Here is a 22,176-nt window from a genome sequence, read left to right as displayed (position 1 = left end):
TCACAGCACTGAGTCACAGGGCTTTCAGGTCCTGAAAGAGTGCAGTGCTGTGAGAGGGGCCTGATGTGACAGTGCCTGACATCCGTATAATATTCTACTTATAAAAATTGGAACTCTGCCGCTAGACTATTAACAAACACTAAGAAGCGTGACCATATCACCCCTACATTAGACTGGAGGAGCCAGCCCTATCGAAGGTCTTGAAGGGCGGATCCAAAGCCTTGCGCTCGGTACCAGCACCGCTTCCTATTGCTTCACCAATCTATGTCCCCGCCTCCCCTCCCCCCCCCCCCCCCCCCCCCCCCCCGGCCTGTGCACGGAACACGCTGACGTCACCAAATTTAGAGCGACGCCCCTCTGCACTCCGATTGGTTAGGAGATAACAAGGTTCACTCCCACTCCTAAACCACCGTTCCTGCAAGCCTGGAAACCCATGCCTTTTTTTTTTGTTTCAAAAGAAAAAAAGCCTGGGTTTCCGAGGCTACCCCTACATTGGCTGCTCTACACTGGTTACCTGTAAGCTCCAGAAGCGATTTTAAGATTTTGCTCATCACTTTTAAAGCCCTGCATGGACAGGCTTCCAAGTATATTTTGATTATTACAACCTCAGATTCTCAGACAAGGCTCTATTAGTCTTTCCTACGGCAAACCTCGTTACTCGGGGTGAGCGGGCTTTTTCGGTCCGGGCCCCTGGGCTTTGGAACGCCACAAGCACAATCGGTTTCTTTTAAATCTCTTCTGAAAACACACCTGTATGTTAAGTGTTTTTCTTAAGTCTATCTGCTTTTAATTGACACTTCTACTGCTGTATATTGTTGTCATTATGTTGTTATTGCTTGGTTGTTTTTATTGCTTGTTTTAACATGTCTGTAAAGCACTTTGTAACATTTTTTAGATAAATTCATTATCATTATAATCGTAACAGGCTTTTTTTTCCTCAAGGGAAGTAGGCTAATAATGACATACAGTAGTAATCACATACTAACAGTCCAGTTTAATGTAAAATCTGCAATTTGGAAATTGATGCGATGTTTCCTAATTTATATAAGCAACACAATACACAATACAAATAAAGCTTACACTTTAATTGGGTGTGGGGGGAGGTAAGGGACCTGGATATTGAATAGGGGGCACTGGCCAAAAAAAGGTTGAGAAACACTGCTCTACCTTTGACAAATCGCTAACAATTAATAACTGGAACCAGAGATTATGGAGCAGCTTTTCCCCGGACTGGTCTCAAGTGTGTCAGCCTAAATCTATATTGTCGCTGTCGGGTACCTTAAACTGTTACTTTTCATAAAAAAGTAACATATGTTCCAGTTAATCCAATGCAGTTACAATTTAGTCACAAGGCATTAATTAAAGAAAAAAAGATGGAGATAGAAGGTTTCTGCCCAACAACAATGATATTTAACCACATGAGCATCCCTATTCTGGGGCAAACATTCGGCAAAAATAGCTGAACTACAAGCTGACAACGTGCCTCGTTGTGACGCTATTTTCAGATATTTAAGTGTAGAGTGAAAACAGGAGGGGACCTGGTATAGACCCTTGCTGTTTTGTGTGTGTAAGACATTTGGTTGACATTGAATCGCTCATTTATAAGATTAGTTGTCATGCTGTGTGGTTGTAACACTTACCCTAAAGAACTCTTTAGTAGAACCTGAGTCTAAGGTTCCATAAGCAATCTCTGTCTGCTTGGCTAGGTCCTCAGCGCTCTCTATAGGAGACACCATCCTTTCCACGGTGAGGAAGGCGGCCAGGTTGGCCGTGTAGGATGAGATGATGATGAGAGTGAAGAACCACCACACTCCACCCACAATACGCCCTGACAAAGACCTGAGAGTGGGAAGCAAGACAGACAGGAAGACATGAGAGCAGGGGGCTCTAACTAACACGTTGTCAAATTGGAGGCCGCCCCTCTAAAGAGTGGCAATTGGAAAGGAGAGGGGAAAAAAACAAAAAACAAATATATATATATATATATATATATATATATATATATATATATATATATATATATATATATATATATATATATATATATATATATATATATATATATATATCCTGTTGTACACTGTCTTCAAATGCAATTAAAAAGTTTTAATGGGAATAACAACGTTTCGGTCTGTTAGACCTTCATCAGGTTATCTTTTAGGATATTTCAGGATCTTTTAGGACCCTAAAAGATAATCTGATGAAGGTCTAAGAGACCGAAACGTTGTTATTCCCATTAAAACTTTTTAATTGCATTTGTAGACAGTGTACAGGAGTTTTTTCTTTCAGTATGTTGGGGCCCTCGTTTGGTCTAATCTTGCACTACTGTCGCCTTTGTAGGTGTGCAAAACACTTGCTTTTTATAGGCATGCCATAACTGTCATAAATGTTGAATTGTCAAACATTTTAAACATTTCAAAAATAGCTAAAATAGCAGACCTACAAGTTCACCCTTTTATTTTGTTTTTGTTTTGAAACTTAAGCTACAGCTTCAAAATGTATGAAAAAATATCCAGAACTTTAAGCCAATCACTGTGATGAATCCTTCTTTTCCCCACATTTTATTTATGCCTAACCACTGTCCTCACTAATCATTGAATCATGAATCTTATGTCCCTATTCTAGGCCAAACATTTGGCAAAGAATAGCAGATCTATAAGCTCGCAATGCGTCGCACTTGCAAAGCGACACGTTGTGAACACCTACCTGTGCTTTACTGAAGCAGCAGTTACCCTAAGGCAGAGTTTTTTTTACTGATCAGATAAATCATAACTGCTGTATATGATCTAATGAAAGAGAGGCTCTTGTAGTGGGGACTTTCGGTGGTTTTGATAGTCTTAGAATGACCAACAGAATGGTAATTACTTTGATCAAAAATGCTAACCCTATAAAAAAAACGGTGTGTACTGTAAATGTCTCAAAAATTTAATTCTGAAAGATTGTTAAATAAAGAAGAAGAAGGACATGATCTGGCTGATGTTTCAGTTCCATCCAACTGAGTGGTACATGAGTCCAATTTGGTCAACTACTTTTATTCTGTAAATATAAGTGACAGCCACAATCAGAACAGTAGAGAGAACTTGACAAACTCCATGAAAAATGCTGTCAGTACCCTATTATAACATGTGATGGAAATGTGACTTTATTTATCTAACAGCCTGCCGGTACAGTAGTTATCAAATTAGATGTACTGATTCCACACGCCGTCTGTAATGCGTGCCAAACTGCTGCATCAATGTTGTTGTTAATGCTTCAACACTAAGGTCTTGTAATATCGCCCAGTGTTTATCGTTATTAATATGTAAATTATTATACATACTTTCTACTCTTTTTATCTTTGAACACACAGTAGAGCATTCCTACACACAAAAAGCACATCCTTTTCCACTCCTCTTAATTGTGATTAATCTCTATGTGTGGGGTACCTCCCCTTGGATATTTCTGTCACTGATCTTTAAAATCCTGTGAAGTCCTAGACAAGAAGAATGAATGAGGAATGAAATAAGATTCAGAGTCCTCTGCGAAGCGATGAAGGGCAGCAGAACAATGATGAATAAAGAGATGAATAAAAAAGGAGGTTTCGAGACAAGGCGACCGTATTGGGAAGATTTCACGATGTGGCTCAGACATGGTAATGGTGCTTCATCGGAGTGAAAAATGAATGGAGATGTGCTGCTCCACGTCCAATACGTTATATGCACCAAGTTGATGAGCGTAAAATGAGACATGCAGCAAAAACACGGTAGCCCTCCAAAAGTCATGGGGAGTACAGGCAACTACTCACAGATGAAATGACCCCTGTGCATTTTACAGCCCTCAGCATGGTGGATATAAGTTATCTTGTGGATGCAACGCATCACTGCTAGCATGCGGCTTGAAAGGAAAGCGCGGCGGAGAGCCATGGGAACAATGATTAGGGAACGCAATGGGGTGCGGGGAAGGAGCAGGGAGTGGAGTGTGCGGTCAGGGGAACAGTTAGCAGGCAATACGGAAGCTCAAAATAACATATATGCACCATGGGAGGGCGGAGATGTTTCGTGACTATAAAATGCAGAGAGATGATAAGGACAACTTAGAGGTGATGGGAAGTGAACATAACAACCAACCAACCTTGGCGAGATATCGCATCCTTGCTGCATGAAGGCGCCCAGGGAAAACCACAGGCTATTAAAAATCCCAAAGTCGTTAGGAGGGTCTGGAGGGCTCTGAGGGTCTTTGGCCTCATCGTTCTCGTCCAGGTGCCACTCATAGGGGCTGAAACGGCTGACCAGGAAAAGCACCACGCTCACGCCGATATAGGCAAACACTATGCACATCCAAATCTCATAGGCCAGTGGGTCCAGGAAGGAGAACACTCCAGGCTTGGACTTTTGGGGCTTCTTTATCATAATGGAGATGCCCAGGCTCATAAATGGCTTAGAAAAGTCTATGACTTCCTCCCGTACCAGAGTTATAGTTAGAGGAGCCACAGCTATATCAGCTCTCTGTAAGAATGGGGGGGGGGGACAGGCACAACAGGAGTTAGTCGTCTGACACAAAGACCGAAGAATTAGGGCTAATTTACACTTCGTCACATGACATCATAGGAAATAATAGATTTTTCAATTGAAAAACAGACAAGTAAACAGAAAAGAAAGGAAGTTATTTTCACAGTGCAGACATACAACAAGAATTAGGATTTAAACCAAACACCATGCAAAACTTAAAATTGAAAAGCTTATTTCTCTAATGTCATACTCGTATTCTCAATTGAGTCAAGGTCAATGTGGTACTAGATGTAATTTATATTAAATATGGATTTTTTATTAAAGGTGTATATTGTATTTGAGTGTCAGACTGGTGAAATCTGCCATCTTATCAAATGAACCACTGCACTCCACTAAACCACTGCACTCCACTGCAACATAACCCTTGATGTACTCTAAAAGCTAGTGATGCTGCATGTCTTCCAGATCTTCATGAATCAAGTGGAGAAGGTTGTGATACGGAGGTGAATGAGCTTATGCAAACAGTTCATAAAATTTGAATTAGCCTGTGACACTCTCCTCCATCAGCTTCTCTGCAAAGCCTTACGGGCACATCAATTAGTGATAAATACTTTCAGTGATAAAGATCTAGAGAGATCAAGATCGAGAAAAAGATAGAGAGAGACAGACAGACAGACAGACAGACAGACACACAGAGAGAGAGAGAGAGAGAGAAAGAGAGAGAGAGAGAGAGAGAGAGAGAGAGAGAGAGAGAGAGAGAGAGAGAGAGAGAGAGAGAGAGATATTTGTAATATGTATAAAACGCAGAGCTCGAGATGACCTTAGCTCAGGTTACGAATGTCCTCGGCCGACACAGATTTACATTAATCATGGTCTCTATTACCTCCTAGATTAGATGCTAGAATTAGCATGCAAATAGCTAATTAATGGTCATACTGATGTACTGTAGATGCAACATTTTTAATCAGAATGTGAATCTGGGAGGGGGTGCTTGTGATCCCTTTCAGTTACTACACAGATGGTATCTCTCTACATCTGAAGTATCACATTAATAATGATTAAGAGAAGAATCACATTTGTGTGGTAATTGTTATTAATGGTGATAGCTCATATTCTTGTGTCAAACTAAGAATAGCATAGATTAATTAATTAACTTTCAACCTGGCGTCCCTATTTTGGGATTATTATTTGTATTCTTTTCTTGTAGAATAGCCTACATATACTGTACTGTGGTTACGCATTGGCTTCATGAAAGATGAAAATCTCTTCAAATGGGATGTGTGTAAACCATAACACACCACATTAAGCAAGTGCATTTTGTTAAGCCTGGAGTTTCTGTAATATTCATGAGCCCTGCAATTAACATCAAGTTTCTTTCTTTTTACCTGTTTGCTGCAAATGCAGACTGACACTTACCCCATATACCAGCTCCCCCACCATGCCGTTCCATGTCTTTGTCTCTGGATCTCTGGCACCGTACTTCCCATCCGTAACTATTGACAGCTTATATTTTATCCCCACATGCTTTGCAATTTCAGAAGCTAAATCGACACAGTAGCCTTCATATCTCTGATTCCCCTCCGCCGTCGCGAAGTTTCGCGTGTACATCACATATGGAGCTTCCTGTTAATTAGACAGAATGGTGAGTTCACAGTACAGTAAGCAAACATACACAGTGGCCAGACCTCTTTGGTCACAAGAAGGCCTTGATTGGCTACAGTACATGCACACATGCTTGGATAACAAAATGCACAGTCAAAGGTAAATACAAGACAGCATGGTCAAAAAGCACTACGCAGAGTTAGTCACAGGTATGCTAGGGGCACTGACTCGGTTCCACAGCCAAATGCAGCTAGCCACTAACTATAGTTGCACAGCGAGCTCATAGGCCAGTGGGAGCTGTTAGGGACAGAGCAAGTATGAAGCAGGAGAGCGGGGAGAAAGCGGGGGTTCCCTCATGCTAGTCTAGTCCTAGTCATATATCTGAATATGTGAGTAGGCAACAGGGCATGGGTGGGGGTCTCGTCTGCTTTGCATTTGCGTGGTAAAAGAGGGTGGGGGGCAGGTTGAAAGAGGCACTGGGACTGTTTCCAATTCATCAAGTAAAAATAAATGACAGCAATGAGGTTTGAGATGGCTTCTGGCTTAATTTGTGTCAAACTCAAACTTATTGTGCCTAGATAATCCAACCAACAAATTCTAGAAAAGTATTTAAATATAAAGTGTAACTACTTTACGCAATAAATATGATTTTCATTTAACTTGTGTCTAACTTTAAACTGAACTGTTCATAGTGCGACAAAATCCAGGGTATGTCTGGATTATAACATATGTCAGGTCAATTACTTAATGTGCTTAATGTATTTTGCTTAATGTATTTTTACGTCTCTATGGGCTTGGTTCAGGTTGTGTACAGTTACAAGTCTCTTCTGATTCTATGATTCTTCTATGATTGCATGTTTTAGTTGTTCCTATCCAGACTTAAACTTCTCCAGTCTAAGTGCAGTTCTGGCTGGGGACGGCTTTCCCCTTCATGATGTTAAGACAACCTTCCGTTAAATATGGTATTTTCTTAAAATCATGGTAATGTAATGAAAGACAGCAAACTTTAACTTGTACTTGAACTTAAAGAAATGACTATTATGCATTGGAAATAATAGCCATATATCAAATACAAGCAATTATTGACATTGGCACAGTAATGGAATTACAACACCTTACTGAGTAGTTTTCTAACCTAACCCTGCTTAATATATTTTCTCATTTGGTTATGCAAAAATATAATTCTAGGAAAATCTAAATGAGAATGTTTGACTTCGATTTTCTGAATTTGCCTAAGATGAGCACATAATAGACAAAGTCAGAAAGAAGGTCATGGTTTTAAATGTAAGATAAGGCGTACCTTATTTTACATTTAAAGATGACTGATGACTGCTGATTTAACCTGCCACTACTGCATTGTGAGCCATATGACCATAATATCCTGAGAGCAATGAATGTCAAGTTATAATTCAGTAATTCAGAAGGGTGGTAAGAATCTAAAATAGTTTTGAGCAAGGGAATAAATACTAAAAGTTACAGCCTTCGCTTATGTCCTATTGTCAGAGCAGGGCTCATGCAGTGTCCCCAGTGAGCCAATTGATTATTTACATGACTGACTGAGTGTCTCTCCCTGATGTCACTGATCATTTACTTAATGAGAGGGAAACAAAATTTGTCTTCCTTTTTACTTACGTACACACACTGAATGTCAATAGCTAACCTCTATAGTTATCATTAACAAAGCCGTTATTGTGACGTCACTGCTACAACAGGCCACCGCAATAAAAAATATCTAAATGCTTTGTCACCCACACGGATACAGTTGAAACACTCTTTGGTGAAACGACTGTTTCAACATGTAGTGAGTGGATGGAAAGCAACAAAAAAAATATTCTACCCTCCCAGGACAGAATGCAACAATGGACACTTGACCCTGAGTGGCAGAAATCTTTGGTGGAACATTTTAAAATCTGCTTCAAAAGTGTACCATAATAGTAGTGACCACAATTGTTCGGTTTTCCACAGAAGAGGACTCGTTCGTGACTTGCGGATCCATTATATATACAAATTTTTCGTATTCATTCCAGTAGCCAATCTGAAAGGGACAGAAAGATTGACAGTTATTACAAGAAGAAACACATGTTTACAGATAGAGCCTCCAAGTGCAGATGAGTTGGAAGGCGCTATCTGTATCATTGAAGACAGCATTGATCATGCCTGATCATATATTTGAGCTAGAATAACACTTGTGGAGGCTCTCGCTACACCTGTGCTGTATGTACAGTATAGAGGCGGAGGATTGTTCTATTCCTAGCTAACCTCCTCAGCAATGACTTCATTACATAACAAGAAGGCAGTGCCCACGCTGGCATGCTGATAATACCAACACCAGGAAAATATCATTGCTGTCAGGCAGAAACCTTGTATCTCCATATTTCAACTTTTTAATGATTTATCATAAATGAATGCCCTACTTCGACATACACGAGTGTCGCGGAAAAGTAGCAAAAATAGCCGTTCCGTTGTGTCGTAGATCTGCTATTATCGCTTTACATTTTCTTTTTAAAGTGATTGTTAAAGCGGCTAAATCTGTCTGTGGGTTCTATAAATATGTAACCAGAGAAAGGTATTATCAAGAGCTTATGACTAAATAATAGCTAAATTTGATCCATTGAAACACAGTTTCCTTTCTACATTTTGGACATACAAGGTTTCCACCGAACAGCGACGATATACAACATCGTCAGAATGTGTCTCATCTACTCATTTCAATAAGATTCTTTATTACTCATGCCAGACAACAGGATTTCACATTACAGTAAGCATCTCACTAAGCGTCTCCTGCGTCTGGACATCCTGAGACTTAAAGGACAACTTTGGTTTTTTACAACCACGGTTTATATTTTAGCTTGTAATTAAAGTAAATAAATGATGAGTGTAATTTTTTTTTCATTTACTGCTTTCTATAGTTTTAGCATTTTTTGCGATATTTTTACAGTGGGCGGGGGCATTCTGTCCGGTGGCTAAATATGCCTTTTTTACACAATAAAAAAGGTCCGGCTGTCTGAGATGGCCAGATGTGAGTTATTGGGGGCTAGAAGAGCTACTGTAAATAATAATAAAGAAAACGCCGGGTTAATGTGTTAAAAAAATACATATTTAGCCACCGGACAGAATGCCCCCCCGCCCACTGTGAAAACACTGTAAAAAAGATTGTGAAAATTGCTAAAACTATAGAAAGCAGTAAATTTGAAATTTTTAACACTCATCTTTTATTTACTTTAATTACAATCTAAAACATAAACATTGGTTGTAAAAAAACAAAGTTGTCCTTTAAGTTATGTTTAGTTATGTACTGTACATCTCCCAACTCTGTTTGTTCCAACTCCCAGTGCTCACTCTGTTGTCACTGCACACAGCCTTACAGTGAGTGGGCTCTACGGGTCGGCGTGGTGAACAGGATCTGGTGAGCTGAGCTATGTGGCCAGTTCATTTTGGTGCTTGTGGGGGCACCTTGTCAGCATTCAGGGTCAAGACATATTGAAGGTCTGTGTGTGTGTGTGTGTGTGTGTGTGTGTGCGTGCGTGCGTGCGTGCGTGCGTGCGTGCGTGCGTGCGTGCGTGCGTGCGTGCGTGCGTGCGTGTGCATGTTGATCTGTGTATGTGTGTGTCTGTCAGTCAATCAGTGTGTCTGCATGTCTGTTTGAGTGTATGTCTATCTACTATACAGCGCAGTATGTCTGTGTTCATGAGTACGTACGTACGTGTGTGTGTGTGTGTGTGTGTGTGTGTGTGTGTGTGTGTGTGTGTGTGTGTGTGTGTGTGTTTGTGTGTGTGTGTGTGTGTGTGTGTGCGTGTGCGTGTGCGTGTGTCAGCTTTTCTGCTGACAGCTCTGATGTGTCCTCCGGCCTGCCCCCTAAAGCCCAATTATGACACAAATGAAACCTGTAGGCTCTGTGAGGCCCCAGTCTCTCTGGAGCTAACTTCAAACTGCAGGGCGGTTGTTCTACTGTTGACGTGGCTTAGAGACAAGCACTTGCCTTGAGCAAAGACTGCTCAGACCTTCTACGTTTGGACCCGGCAACAAATACAGCGATGAGTTAGTCTTCCATAATATATTATGCAGTACATCGTATACAGCAGGGGTCTTCAATATTTTTCAGGCCAAGGACCCCTTAGCTGAGAGAGAGATGAAGCAGGGACCCCAACTAGTACATATTGTATAAAATTGTGTTGGATATTAAACTTTTTCGTAGATTTAATATAGCTTCATAGACTTGTTTGCCATCATTATCATCAGTGTATGTTGGATTCGTGTTAATGTGTATTTTCAGATATTTAACCCCTTCAACCCTCAGTACTTAGTAAACTTGACTTTCACTCTGTACTTGGTCTGCTCTTTTTTCCCCTCTACACCAAACCTCATTGCCGAAAATAGCCGATCTACAAGCTCACAACGCCTCGCAGCGCGAGGTGTTGTGAGCTTGTAGATCGGCTATTTTTGGCTGAAGTTCTCCTCAGAAAACGGATGCTAGAGTTCAAGTGGTTAAAGTAAAAAGAATATCACACAAAGATTTGGCGGCCCCCCTGTAGTTACCCTGAGGACCCCCTAGGGGTTCCGGACCCCCTGTTGAGGACCCCTGGTATACAGCATGTCAAATACCAAGTACTTAGATTATGATACCACAATCATACATTAATCATGTGAATATCAATTTTATGATGTATTATGATGTGATCATGTCTGTTCACTTACCTTCCTAGGGCCCCCTGTCTTCATCTCGTATACGTCGACTGTGTAGTTGGATCTCCGACCAAATGTGTCAAACTGGATGTTGCCTGTCATACCTTGTACTTGCACCTGCCATGAACCAATGCAGGGAAGTGATAATAACAAAACAACACTGAGCTCAAATCTATTCTTTGCATCCAGACGGAATTAATCCTGCACTCCCTTGGTGACGACAGTGATGCAAATTGTGTACAGTTCAAAATTGATGTGACCAAATAATTTCTTCCTTTGCTATGGCTAGAGGTTGTTGTTTACCGTAATAGGCTTTGAGTTTACAATTTTCAACAGTTGTTCCACCTTTTTGTTTACATTTAAAAAGGTCAAATAGTCAAAGACAATCAAATATTGTAATTACCTCATGTAGCCTAGTTTCTTAAAGCTATAATCAAGGACTTAGTTTAATGAATAACATGTTATTTTAATCTATCTGTATGGTAGAGTACGTTAATACAATGTATTACACGGCTTGGTTGAATGCTTGATTCTGATTGGTCAATCGCTCAATTCAGCAGTGCGTTATTTCTAGATAATGACAGATGAGCTCAATAACAGACCGCTGTCTAATCAAAGACTCAAAGCACCTGCTCATATCAACCTGCGCTGCTTGATTTTATGCTGTATCCAACATGACAGCCATGTAAACAAACACACCATGTAATTTACAACTAAACGTTGCTCTCAAGAATGTTTTTGAAAACATTTGAAGAAAATAAATCCCTTCAGGGTGATTATGCACCTCCGCTCCGCGTCGGTGCCTAATTACCCTGTCTGGATTTATTTTTCAGTAATGACCAGCTACCCGTCAATTATCCCTTGCATAACTAGCACAGTGGTAGGAGGTTGTCTCCCACTCTTCTATTGAGAAATGTCAACCAACTCTGGTGTTGGGTAAGACACTACTGGATGACATTGTCAATAAAGTTATTTGAAGTAGACAGTGCAGCGGATTGGACACTAATGTGCCACTCTACTGTAGTTCGAACATCGTTGCAATCAGCTGTCTCCGTCAGGAGAGGGAGACAACCGACATAAAACTTAGACATTGTCGCTTTAAATGATAACCATACATGTGCTTTTTTGACAAAATGTCAAACTTAAATGAGTGAATGAGGAAATATGAGAGATGTCTCCTTGTGTTAGTGAAAACCTCCAAGTCCTACCATTTTGAGGGCCCTCTCTATGTCGATGCCTTGGCTCCAGGGCACAGCGGGGTTGGCCAGGCAGTCACCAGCACTGCCCCTTCGTGACACATCCACCCGCTGGCGCCGGAGATACCGGAAGGCTTCAGTGATCACCAGAATGGCATCATGAGTCAGTGCTGACGTATACTGAAACAAAAACACCACAAACGCCACTCAAAATCAAGTACACACAAAGCTACGCTGGACTCCTGGGTGTTGAAAGACAAAGAAAATCAAAGCCTATAATAATGATAATAATTATTACTATTATTATTATTATTATTGCTTATTTAATCTTATTTTATTTTATTTGAATTGTTATCCACACTGTTGAGGAAGCTCGAGGCACAAGAATTAAAAATAAACTACTATTAAATATCTGAGCCAAGCATTACCCTCTTTCGTATAGCCTGTGAACAGAAACAAATAACTGGACTCTGGAGGAAAAGGCGAGAGAGAGTGCAACATTGACAGCTATGCCTTGCTGACCTTCAGTGGAGTGTTTTTCGCCTCAGGAAATTCTCTTTCATCCAGGCGTTCCCAGCGTTGGAGGAACTGCTGGACGATGGGACTTTCTGGATTTATGATCTGGAAGCCTGTGATGTTAGCTCCACCAGAGAAAACCTTGTCCAGGCTCATGTTGGAAAAGCCCTGAGAGCAAAGAGCACAGCTGGTCAGATATACTGTAAAAGTCCATGAAATACTAGGCTAACTCTGCAGCATGTAAAGCAATAAACATTCAGGTAGGGATGTGTTTAGTTGTTACAAAGACTCACTGTTCTGTTCTTGTTTTCTGAGAGCGCACTAACTATTGAAAGTTAATGTTTGTTCAGTGAACAACTGAAAGTTTATTTTAATTGATTGATTGAATATTATTAAACATAAATGCAAACAGCACAAGTACAGTCATACACTTAGTCTAAAAGGATCACACAAAAGTCCAATGGACTTGTTTCCATTGAGGTCCTATATATTCAATTCATCAACATAGCATTAGAAAATAACACAAAAATACAATATCATCACAAATATAAAACACTGTACATTCAGGCAATGTACACAATAGTTAATGTAGAAGGGTGTTGCGTTTGTTTGGGTTGTAAATTGTGTGGGATTGTGCTACGATATAAGTTCTTACCAGGTTGGCAAGGATGTAGTGGAACCCTCTGCCATTTTTTCCGATGATCACCGCCTACAAGGTAAATAGATACAGGTTTAAGCCATGTTAACCGCAATCTATGTACGAACAAAAAGTTCCAATGGCTTCTAATGTGTGGTTGTGCACAAGAAAGAATGGGCAGGAGAGAGACAGCAAGAGAAGCAAGAGAGAGAGCAATTTGAAAAAGCTGTGGGAGGTTGTGTGTGTGTGTGTGTGTGTGTGTGTGTGTGTGTGTGCGTGTGCGTGTGCGTGTGCGTGTGCGTGTGCATGTGCGTGTGCGTGTGCGTGTGTGTGTGTGAGAGAGAGAGAGAGAGAGAGAGAGAGAGAGAGAGAGAGAGAGAGAGTGAGAGAGAGAGTGAGTCTGTGATGACAGTGCTTGTTCCTTTTCATTAACTTCAACATGTAAAATAAGGTCAGGGCTCAGGCAAACTTCTCTTTCATAATGCAGCTGCCTGCGCTTTTACACGCACATCTTTATCTCAGCCGGGTCGAAGGCCGGGGTCAGAGATTATGTTTTCATCCCTGTTTGTCTGTGTGTATGTCATGTGTCTGTGTGTCCACAGCTAATCTCACAAACTACTGCTACTACTATTATTCACTAATATTGAATATTCTTTCATTACTTCACACCTACCGTCCGTCCAGGCTAAAGGATTATGTCCATAAGGCTATAGATTGGAACTAGCTTATCAGGTGCAAGCTGTCAAGCTAATGGGCTCTTTAGAGCATGTGTCGTTCAACACCAGTTTTACAATTCTTCAGAGAGATATAGGAACACACACAACGACCGACACAACGCACAAAAATACAATCACACATAGAGACTGTTAACTATGATGCACCACCCACAAAGAAATATGCAGCGCACCGCAGCAAAAACACAGAGGGACTGTAGCCCCAATGTGCATGCACACGGGACAGACACGTCTTCAGTTAAAGCCCATGTGTTTTAACGTGGGCTTTAAAGGGGCTACACCATGAATTTCATTTTTTTTTAGATTTTTAGTATTTTTTGGGCTCCCCAGTGTCTCTTGTACCCAAAAAAATATATATTTTTTTAACATTCAGTCATTCATGCTCATTTCATGGATTTCCTGAATGGGCGTGTCTGAACAGGCCATTTCAGAATGGCTGTGCAAGTGATGTCACTTGCACAGATTTTGCATTGACGATGGCCAGACGGAATTGCTCAGTAGCTCCCCCCTGCCCAATAGGACGTTTTGGTATTGCAGCTGAAAAAGCTTGGAATGACAGACAGTCAGATTGTGAGAAAAAATATCTGGGTGTTTTTTAGGCTTACAACCTGTTTAAAACGTATTAGGGGGCAATATTTATATATAATATATATTTTTTAATTCATGGTGTAGCCCCTTTAACAGTATCGTAATTCATGTTTTGGGGTGAGCGTTCGGCACAACTGCCAATCAAAGTGACTGTACTGGCCAATTACAGTGCGTCTTTTCCGGGACTTGGAAAAACACATGTATATTAGAGCCTAAGTGCCCGGACCGCTAGACCAGCGATCCGGCCAGTTTCAGTTTTCACCTGATGAAGTGATTCTTGGCCTCCCCCTCGTTATGCTTTGCAGCTGCAAGCCTGCTTAAGTGTGTGAAGACACTCCATCCATCTATAAATCGTTGCTTAAATAGATTAAAGGAATAGTTCACCCAAATATTACAAATCTTCTATCAATTACACACCCCATGAAGCCTTGAATTCATGATTTTTTTGTTTTTGATGCATTCCTGAGCCGGTAATCAAATTATTGGCTTAGAATGCGACAAAAACTAAAAAGTTTCCATGAATTCAATGCTTCATGGGGTGTGTAATTGATAGAAAATAAGTCATTTTTTGGGTGAACTACTCCTTTAATATGGATAACGCATATAGAGAATATTACAGGAACTAGGCGTTAAAGCAGATTACAAATTTGAGGTTATTAAAGCAGGAGCTCTCTGACTGGACTGGTAATGTTTCCGCAGCTGCAGGGACCACCCAAAAAAACACCCACATTTTTATTTATTTGTGTACTGAATCAGAATCAGAATCAGGTTTATTGTCACATCACAAGTTTACAAGGTAAAAACCTGTGATTGTAACGTTGCGATCGTTCCCATCGCAACGTTATTTCCATAGAAAGAAGAGGGGGGAGGAAGAAGAGGGGTGGGGGGGGGGGGGCAAGTGGACATGACACAACCCAACTATTGACCTTGCCAGGACTTGGCTCCGACCTTGGTGTATGTTTTGAAATATTGTTCGATGTGCCCTTTTGATGGAATTTGAGTGCCTACCCCTCCAGCGGTCTCAGTAGTATTTAACATGCCTAAGCTACAGTATGTAAACTGAAATTGTTGTTCACTTAGGTCTTATACTCCGACCAAGATGATCCACTTCTTCTATTCCCATCTTTCTTTCTTTTTTTTGTCTAAGTGACGCTGCTTTAATTACATGTTTTTTGACCATTGACAGGTTTTTTGACAACATAGTATATTATGTTTGTCATAGTATACTATATTGAGTAGTATGGCATGTGTAAATATAAACTCAAATATAACATTTAAACCTACTGCTGATCAGGGATGTGCTCCTGTGTTTAATGCGTTGACATGTGGACAGAAATATTTGTGTTGTGTTGAAAGGGATATTTTTTTAAACGGAGGAGGAAAATATCCATACACGTGTAGCCCGGGCCTTAGAGCCAGTGAAGTAAACTTTCAAATATGAACATGCTATTTCATAAATAAGACAATTGATTTAATATTGGGTCGCAGTATAATCAGACAGCTGTTTTAGGTGAAAACATGACAGGATGACAACTTGGCAGGCGGAGATCAACTCTACATTACAGCACCCGCTAACATTTGTTCCTATACAGGATATGTAGAATTTGAGAAGGTACAGAGATAACACCTCAAAATTGATTGACAAAAGAAGCCTACAGAAGATGGGCTTTGTTCTATTGTGTGCAGACCTTTTGAAGCTTGTCCTCCCACAGGGCAGAGATGTAAATTGGTGGGGTCCAAGGGGCGACACCCTAGGCTGAGATTGGCCTCTTTTGTTTTTATGTGAGTTAATCAGCATTCTATTGTTCCCCTTGCGAGGGCAGAAAGACAGGAGGTCTACAGAAGATTTTAAGGTTTAATTCTAACTTTGTCAAACTGAGTAAGACCAGGTACATTCATACAAGAATAAGTCCTTTAAAGTGCATGGTTGAGAAGAATAAAGTTGAATAACTATGATTTGTGCTGTAAACCAAGGGAAATGCCATTTAAGGGATTCATTCTGGAGTAAATGCTGTCTTTATTGATGTATTCTTTCTAAACTATTGTTTGCAACTATGAAGTATAACAGTATGTGGATTCATTTTAAAGCTTGAGAAATGTTACACAAGAATTACTATACCAGCTTTTGTGTAAAGGTAAAGTTTGATAATTAGAAATAAGACAAGTTGTTACTCTGTAAGTACAATGCAAATGTGTTTCATCAGGGTGTTGCGGGGGGCTCGGCCACGACCCTTACAATATTCCTGTAATTGGTGTGTGATTGGTGAACAGGGATCAGGGGGCTGGGCTAAAACTACCTGACCCCTCCCCTTGTTGACAAGAGGTGAACAGTGTATAAATGCTTTGTGTTTGTAAGTGACTGGGCGCGCTGCTTATTGGAACCCACATGGCAGACGTCCCAGTCAGGCTGAAATAAAAGATGCCCTGACTTGAATCCTTGGACTCTGGACTTCTTTCAACTTTAAGCTTTCTTCAGGAAACCGGTATTAAATGCCCGCTCTTGTGATCGAAAATATACGACATTAATGGCGTATGTCGGCAGTCGTCTTAATATTCTTTCCTTCTTTTATGGAGGACGGGGTATGCGAGAAGAACCTGATTTTTTGTGGTTTTATTTTTGATTTTAAGGGCGATGGGCTGGTTTTCTGGAGAAGGGGTTTTTGGGGGGGTGAATCCAGGGTCTGAGGTAAGTGTGCTTTGTGGCACAAAAATGCTTCTAGAAGTCCGTTAAAGGTCTGGAAGCTTATAGTTCATTATTCTATTTCAATATCGAGTGATCTACTCACTAAGTCTATCCGCTTTTGTTTATTAGTGTTCAAAAGCGGCGGTGTTGACTAGATTGATATTATTATAAGGCTAGACAACCTTTTGGGTGGTTCTTAAATCGAGTGATATAATTACTATAATGCTCACTTTTGTCTATACATGAGTGGCGATTCTGTTACCAAATAAGGCTACACCTTTTCAATAGTTCCTAAACCGAATAATATAATTATTTTCATGCTCACCTTTGTTTGTACATTGGTGGCGGTGTAGGGACTATGTAATAGGATTGTTATAATTATGTAGAACCTGGAATGGTTTCATTATCGAGCGGTCTAACTGCTAAAGTGCTCGCTCTTGTGTAAGACATAAGTGGCGATCTGGGGACCACACAATGGGATGGTTATAATTTTTATAGAAGCTAGCCAAATAGATGGTTTCATTATCAAGCGGTCTAACTGCTACGTATGCGCGCTCGTGTGTGGATCCATGCATACATGAGTGGTGATAATGTAACCAGGAATACATTATAGTAGTTTGGATCTATCTCAATATCGAGTGCTCTAATCACTGATGTACTCCACTTTTGTTTGTTTGTGTTCAAAAGTGGCGATATTGAATTAAATTAATATTATTAGAGGGCTAGAACACCTTTCTGAGTAGGTCCTATATCGAGTAATATAATTACTATAATGCTCACTTTTGTTTGAACATAAGTGGCGGTCTAGGGACTGCACAATGAGATTGTTCTAATTTTATAGACCCTTTCTGGCACGAATGGATGGTTTCTTTATCGAGCGGTCTAACTGCTAAAGTGCTCGCTCTTGTGTAAGTCTATGCATGAGTGGCGATATTGTAACTAAATAATGTAAATAGAGGATACAGTGGATATAGTTTTGTAGATAATTGTTTTACATTGGTATGGCGGTGAAATATATGTGTAACGTTGTACGCTGGCTATGCGCATAAAGAGGACGCAGAACCTTTTGTGTTATATGGCTTAAACGTACCGTGGTATACAGTGAGAACTGAGGGATCAGGAGTTGGGCCTTTGCTCCGTTACCCTTTCCGTATTCAGTGACCGGTGTTTAGTGGCAAATTGCGTGTGTCCGATATGCGTCCATGGAGCTACGCACTGACTCAGGTTGGCCGCCCGGTGGTATGGGTCCGGGCGTGAGGGCATAAGCCAGCACCTTTTTCTTGGTGGCAGGGGAGTTCTGCTATGTGTATTTTTTACATGGATCCCGGTTATCAGCTTTGTGCGTTTGTACAGGCGCATGGAGACGCCGGCGCGCGCTAGACCTCGAGTGCTAGACGCCCGTAAAATGTCCATTATTAGAGGTGATTATGCAACGCGGTTGCATTGTGTGCTGAGAAGACCGGGCGATTCCCGTGACGAGGTACATGCGGGCGATTCCCGTGAGGTGTATGAGGCTTGAAGTGGCATGTGATACTTTCTTTGAAGTCATTGGTCGAAGGCTGAAAACCGCAGGAGTCATTGACGTCCTGTTATGCCCGGAAAATGCCTTTGGGGGAAGTGTTGCGTGTAGCTTTGTTGTTTGTATTGAATGTATGGGGTTAATGGTTTTGGTTAATATTGTTTTGATACTTGTTAGTATGATGCGTTTTATTCATGAATTTGTTTCGGTAGGCCTACGTGTTGTGTAGTTAGAGCACTTAAGTTATAGTTTTGTTATGATGTACTGTGTGTTGGACGTGCGGTGGGGAGAGCACTGGAGGCTCTTATTGTGTGTGTGTGTGTGTGTGTGTGTGTGTGTGTGTGCGTTTACAGTGTTGCTGTGAGCGGCTAGTGGACCTGTGGTTCTGGTGGCGACTTTGTGGGGTCATGGCTTTTCGGCTGTGTACAACTTTCTTAATTATCATTTTCGTGGTAATGCTATACTTTCTTCTTGGACTGGACAGTGAAGATGTGAGTGTCATTCTGTGTTTGTCTCATGCGTGAGCGTTTTTGATGTTGTATGACTGGTCTTGTGTGTGTGTGTGTGGATGTTTGTTACTATGGTTTTGTTGTTTTGTTTTGTTCATTTTTGAACAACACAATGAGTTTTGACTGTTGTAAAGGCTTTCGGTTGTAAAATGCAGGAATTTTTCAATGGCCTGCTTACAAGGGTTTTTTGCAGATTGTACATGCTTATTCTGTGGTTTTCAGTTGTGTATGTGTGTTGTTCGTTGACGCGTGCGATTTTTTTCCCCCTGGGGGGGGTGTGCGTCTGTGATTGTTGTGATTGTGGCTTCGGAAGGTGATTTTATTTTGGCTGAATGTTGAGAGTTTTTTCGGTACGTATGTGTGTTTGAAATAGCTTGGCTTCAGTGATGATTTTTTAGGTGTTCTTGGTGGGATTTCACTTTTTACAACACATTTGAAGTAAGTGTTGTAAGAGGGGAGAGATGTGAAATGATTGTTTAAATATCTAACTGATGAACAGAAACATAACGATTTAGTCTAAATGATAGTGAAAATAATCTTTGAACTGTTAAAGTAATCTACAAAATAGGACAGTAAGAAGTGAATTTAGAAGAAATTAAAATTGGAATGTTACAGTAAAGAAATAATAGAGCAAAGGTTAAATTTGATCAACTATAGATCGGAGGTTTGTGTGAAGATATTTAAATATTGAGAGCTAAGGTTTTATTATATAAGATTGATTCGATTTGATTTGTGCTTCGTTCATGACGGCTTAATTATTTAACTGGTCTAATATGTTGTTATGAGTGTGATGTCCTTTTTGTGTCAAATCAAGGTTGTTTTTGGAGAGACTGCAAACCGGGGAATGCATGCCTTTGGAAGATCCTGTTATCTGGCCAGAGACAGGGTTGCTTGTGTTCTTTCTGAGAACACCAAGGTTTGAACACGGATTGGAAAGGCATAACATGGCCACATTAGGATCTGTTGGTGTTACTTTAGATATTGAGGGACATGTGATATAGCTTGCATGTGTGCTTCGACTAAAAAGATACACTTTGTTTAATTGACTCAGCCGTGAATAAGTAATTAGACAGTGTTGATTTAAAATTATGATTTGGATATAATTGAAGGTTAAAATGGAGGAACTAGTAAGTAGAAGTTTCACTGGCTTTCTGATTGCAGGGGTTTGGGGGTTCATTCTAAAAAACACCTGAACTACTGCAACAGGGAGATATTTGTGATTCTTATTTTGCTAAAGTGAATTAGATTTTAGTTTATTAAATAGGCTTTTAGTTTATTTACATAGACTTTTCTCTTTTGTGCTAAAGTGTAACTGTAAAATTTGCCTTAAATTGAGTGACAGCGTATAGACAGTTCCCGGTCTGGATCACTATCCTTTTTAATCTCACAGATCGAGTATAATATTTAGAGTTTCGATAGTGGACTTAAATACTTAATTCAGTGGTTCAGTACTGGTGCTAAAAATAGGCTGAAATTCGTTTATATAAGGTAACAGAACAATATACAAAATCCAAGCATTTAATAGGAGATGTCTGTGCTTTGAAATTACCATATTTTTGTTTGTTTGTTTTGTTAGGAACCAGGGAAAGAAAGAGAATTTGACCGCAGTTTCAAGGTAAGTGTTGGTTGATGTGAGTTACCAGGGGTGGACAGTCTTTTTCTGGTACAGACCTAAGTAATTAGTATAGTTTTGGCAGAACCTTGAGGGTCACAAATAGGTGGCTGGAGGGGAGTTTATCCTCATGCTCGAGACGCCATGATAGGAATAAGGTAGACAGATTAGATAGAAATTGACAGATAGTTAGGGGGGTCTTCGTTCCATTTGTTTAAACGGCTTTGCACCCTGGTGGCAAAACATCACCAACACTGATCTGTATTTAAGTAAAATAGATTTATTAGGCTTTAAGGAGAGTACCCATTTTGAAAATATTGAGAGTAAAAGTTCTGTTATTACTAAATTTAGGACCAAGAGGGGATGTTTGTACAGAGAGTACTGTAGTATAAATTTTGAATTAGTGTTCTGAAAAACATACAAAGGAGGGAAAAATTGAAAAAGTTTGATTGTAATGAAAAATTGAGATAGAGTAATTTATGTAGGAATCAATAGGCTAAGACCTAGTTAAAATGTATTATCTGTTTGGAAACATGTTTGATTTATTAGGAAAAGTCTAGGGAAAGTTTTTGCCGAGTATTTTCCTGTCAGGAATGGAGTTGGAGAAGCTGGAGGAACTTGGAGACACAGATGGCTGATAATCCAGAGGGGATCATGGCTGAGTGGATGGTGTCCAGGGCTGCAAGATGGAGTCGGTGGGATGTCAAATGGAGCCAAAGTCAAAGAAATCGATACACCAGGAAAGCTGTGCTGGTCCGAGGCCCTTCAACCTGAAGTCATCTCAACCCTAGTGTCACGGCATCAGCGGAGAAAGGAGCATCGATCGCCAGGCCGTCGGTCTACTCATCAGCATTGGCTCATCTAACGCGTCGCTACAGGGCACCAGGAGTACAGAAGGGTCCCAGATGACACTAGACCAGACGAAGGGGGCCCCAGGTCAAGGAGATGACTGCTACAACCACGAGAAGGTCTACCGTTTCAACACAGCCCTACAAACGTCTACGACAAGGTCCAGTTTGACAGCATGGAGCCAGGGAGGTCAACTCGTCAACTCAGCTCTACAAGTCGTCCCAGGCAGTGAACCAGGAGACGACAGGAGCAAACCAGGGGTGGCGTGAATCTTCATCAGCTCGTCACTCATCAGAGAGGAGGGCCAGACGTGTCTCATCTGTCTACGCATCGAACTACAGGACGGCAGAAGGAGACGTCAAGCGGACGGCTAGATGGTCCCAGAGTCCAGATCTGCAGGCCTTGGAGATTCAACCAAGTGCTGTGTCCAGGTGAAAGTCGTATGCTCTCTCACGGGGAGTGGATCCCTGGAAGCCCGCGCATGTTTTGATATGCCTTTTTATCGACGCCACAATAGAGAAGCCGCACTGCAGTTGCCAACATTTGAATAGTGATACTACG

General features: G+C 40.8%; 1 protein-coding gene across 2 annotated transcripts in view; it reads right to left on the bottom strand.

Moving 5' to 3' along the window:
* Positions 1-22,176, bottom strand: part of gria3a (glutamate receptor, ionotropic, AMPA 3a) — a 92,652-nt gene that overhangs the window by 16,939 nt on the left and 53,537 nt on the right. For both annotated transcript variants that reach the window (XM_084074744.1, XM_084074743.1), the window contains exons 5-12: positions 13,140-13,193; positions 12,491-12,652; positions 11,981-12,148; positions 10,785-10,889; positions 8,017-8,124; positions 5,904-6,110; positions 4,111-4,484; positions 1,641-1,839 (exon numbers count right to left, since the gene is read on the bottom strand). In XM_084074744.1, coding sequence (XP_083930870.1) covers positions 1,641-1,839; positions 4,111-4,484; positions 5,904-6,110; positions 8,017-8,124; positions 10,785-10,889; positions 11,981-12,148; positions 12,491-12,652; positions 13,140-13,193 — 1,377 coding nt within the window. The remainder of the gene's footprint in view (positions 1-1,640; positions 1,840-4,110; positions 4,485-5,903; positions 6,111-8,016; positions 8,125-10,784; positions 10,890-11,980; positions 12,149-12,490; positions 12,653-13,139; positions 13,194-22,176) is intronic.

The sequence above is a fragment of the Gymnoscopelus microlampas genome, assembly GCF_963454915.1.
Source record: "Gymnoscopelus microlampas genome assembly, chromosome: 12".
Classification (NCBI taxonomy): domain Eukaryota; kingdom Metazoa; phylum Chordata; class Actinopteri; order Myctophiformes; family Myctophidae; genus Gymnoscopelus; species Gymnoscopelus microlampas.
This window is presented reverse-complemented; position numbering and strand designations above follow the sequence as displayed.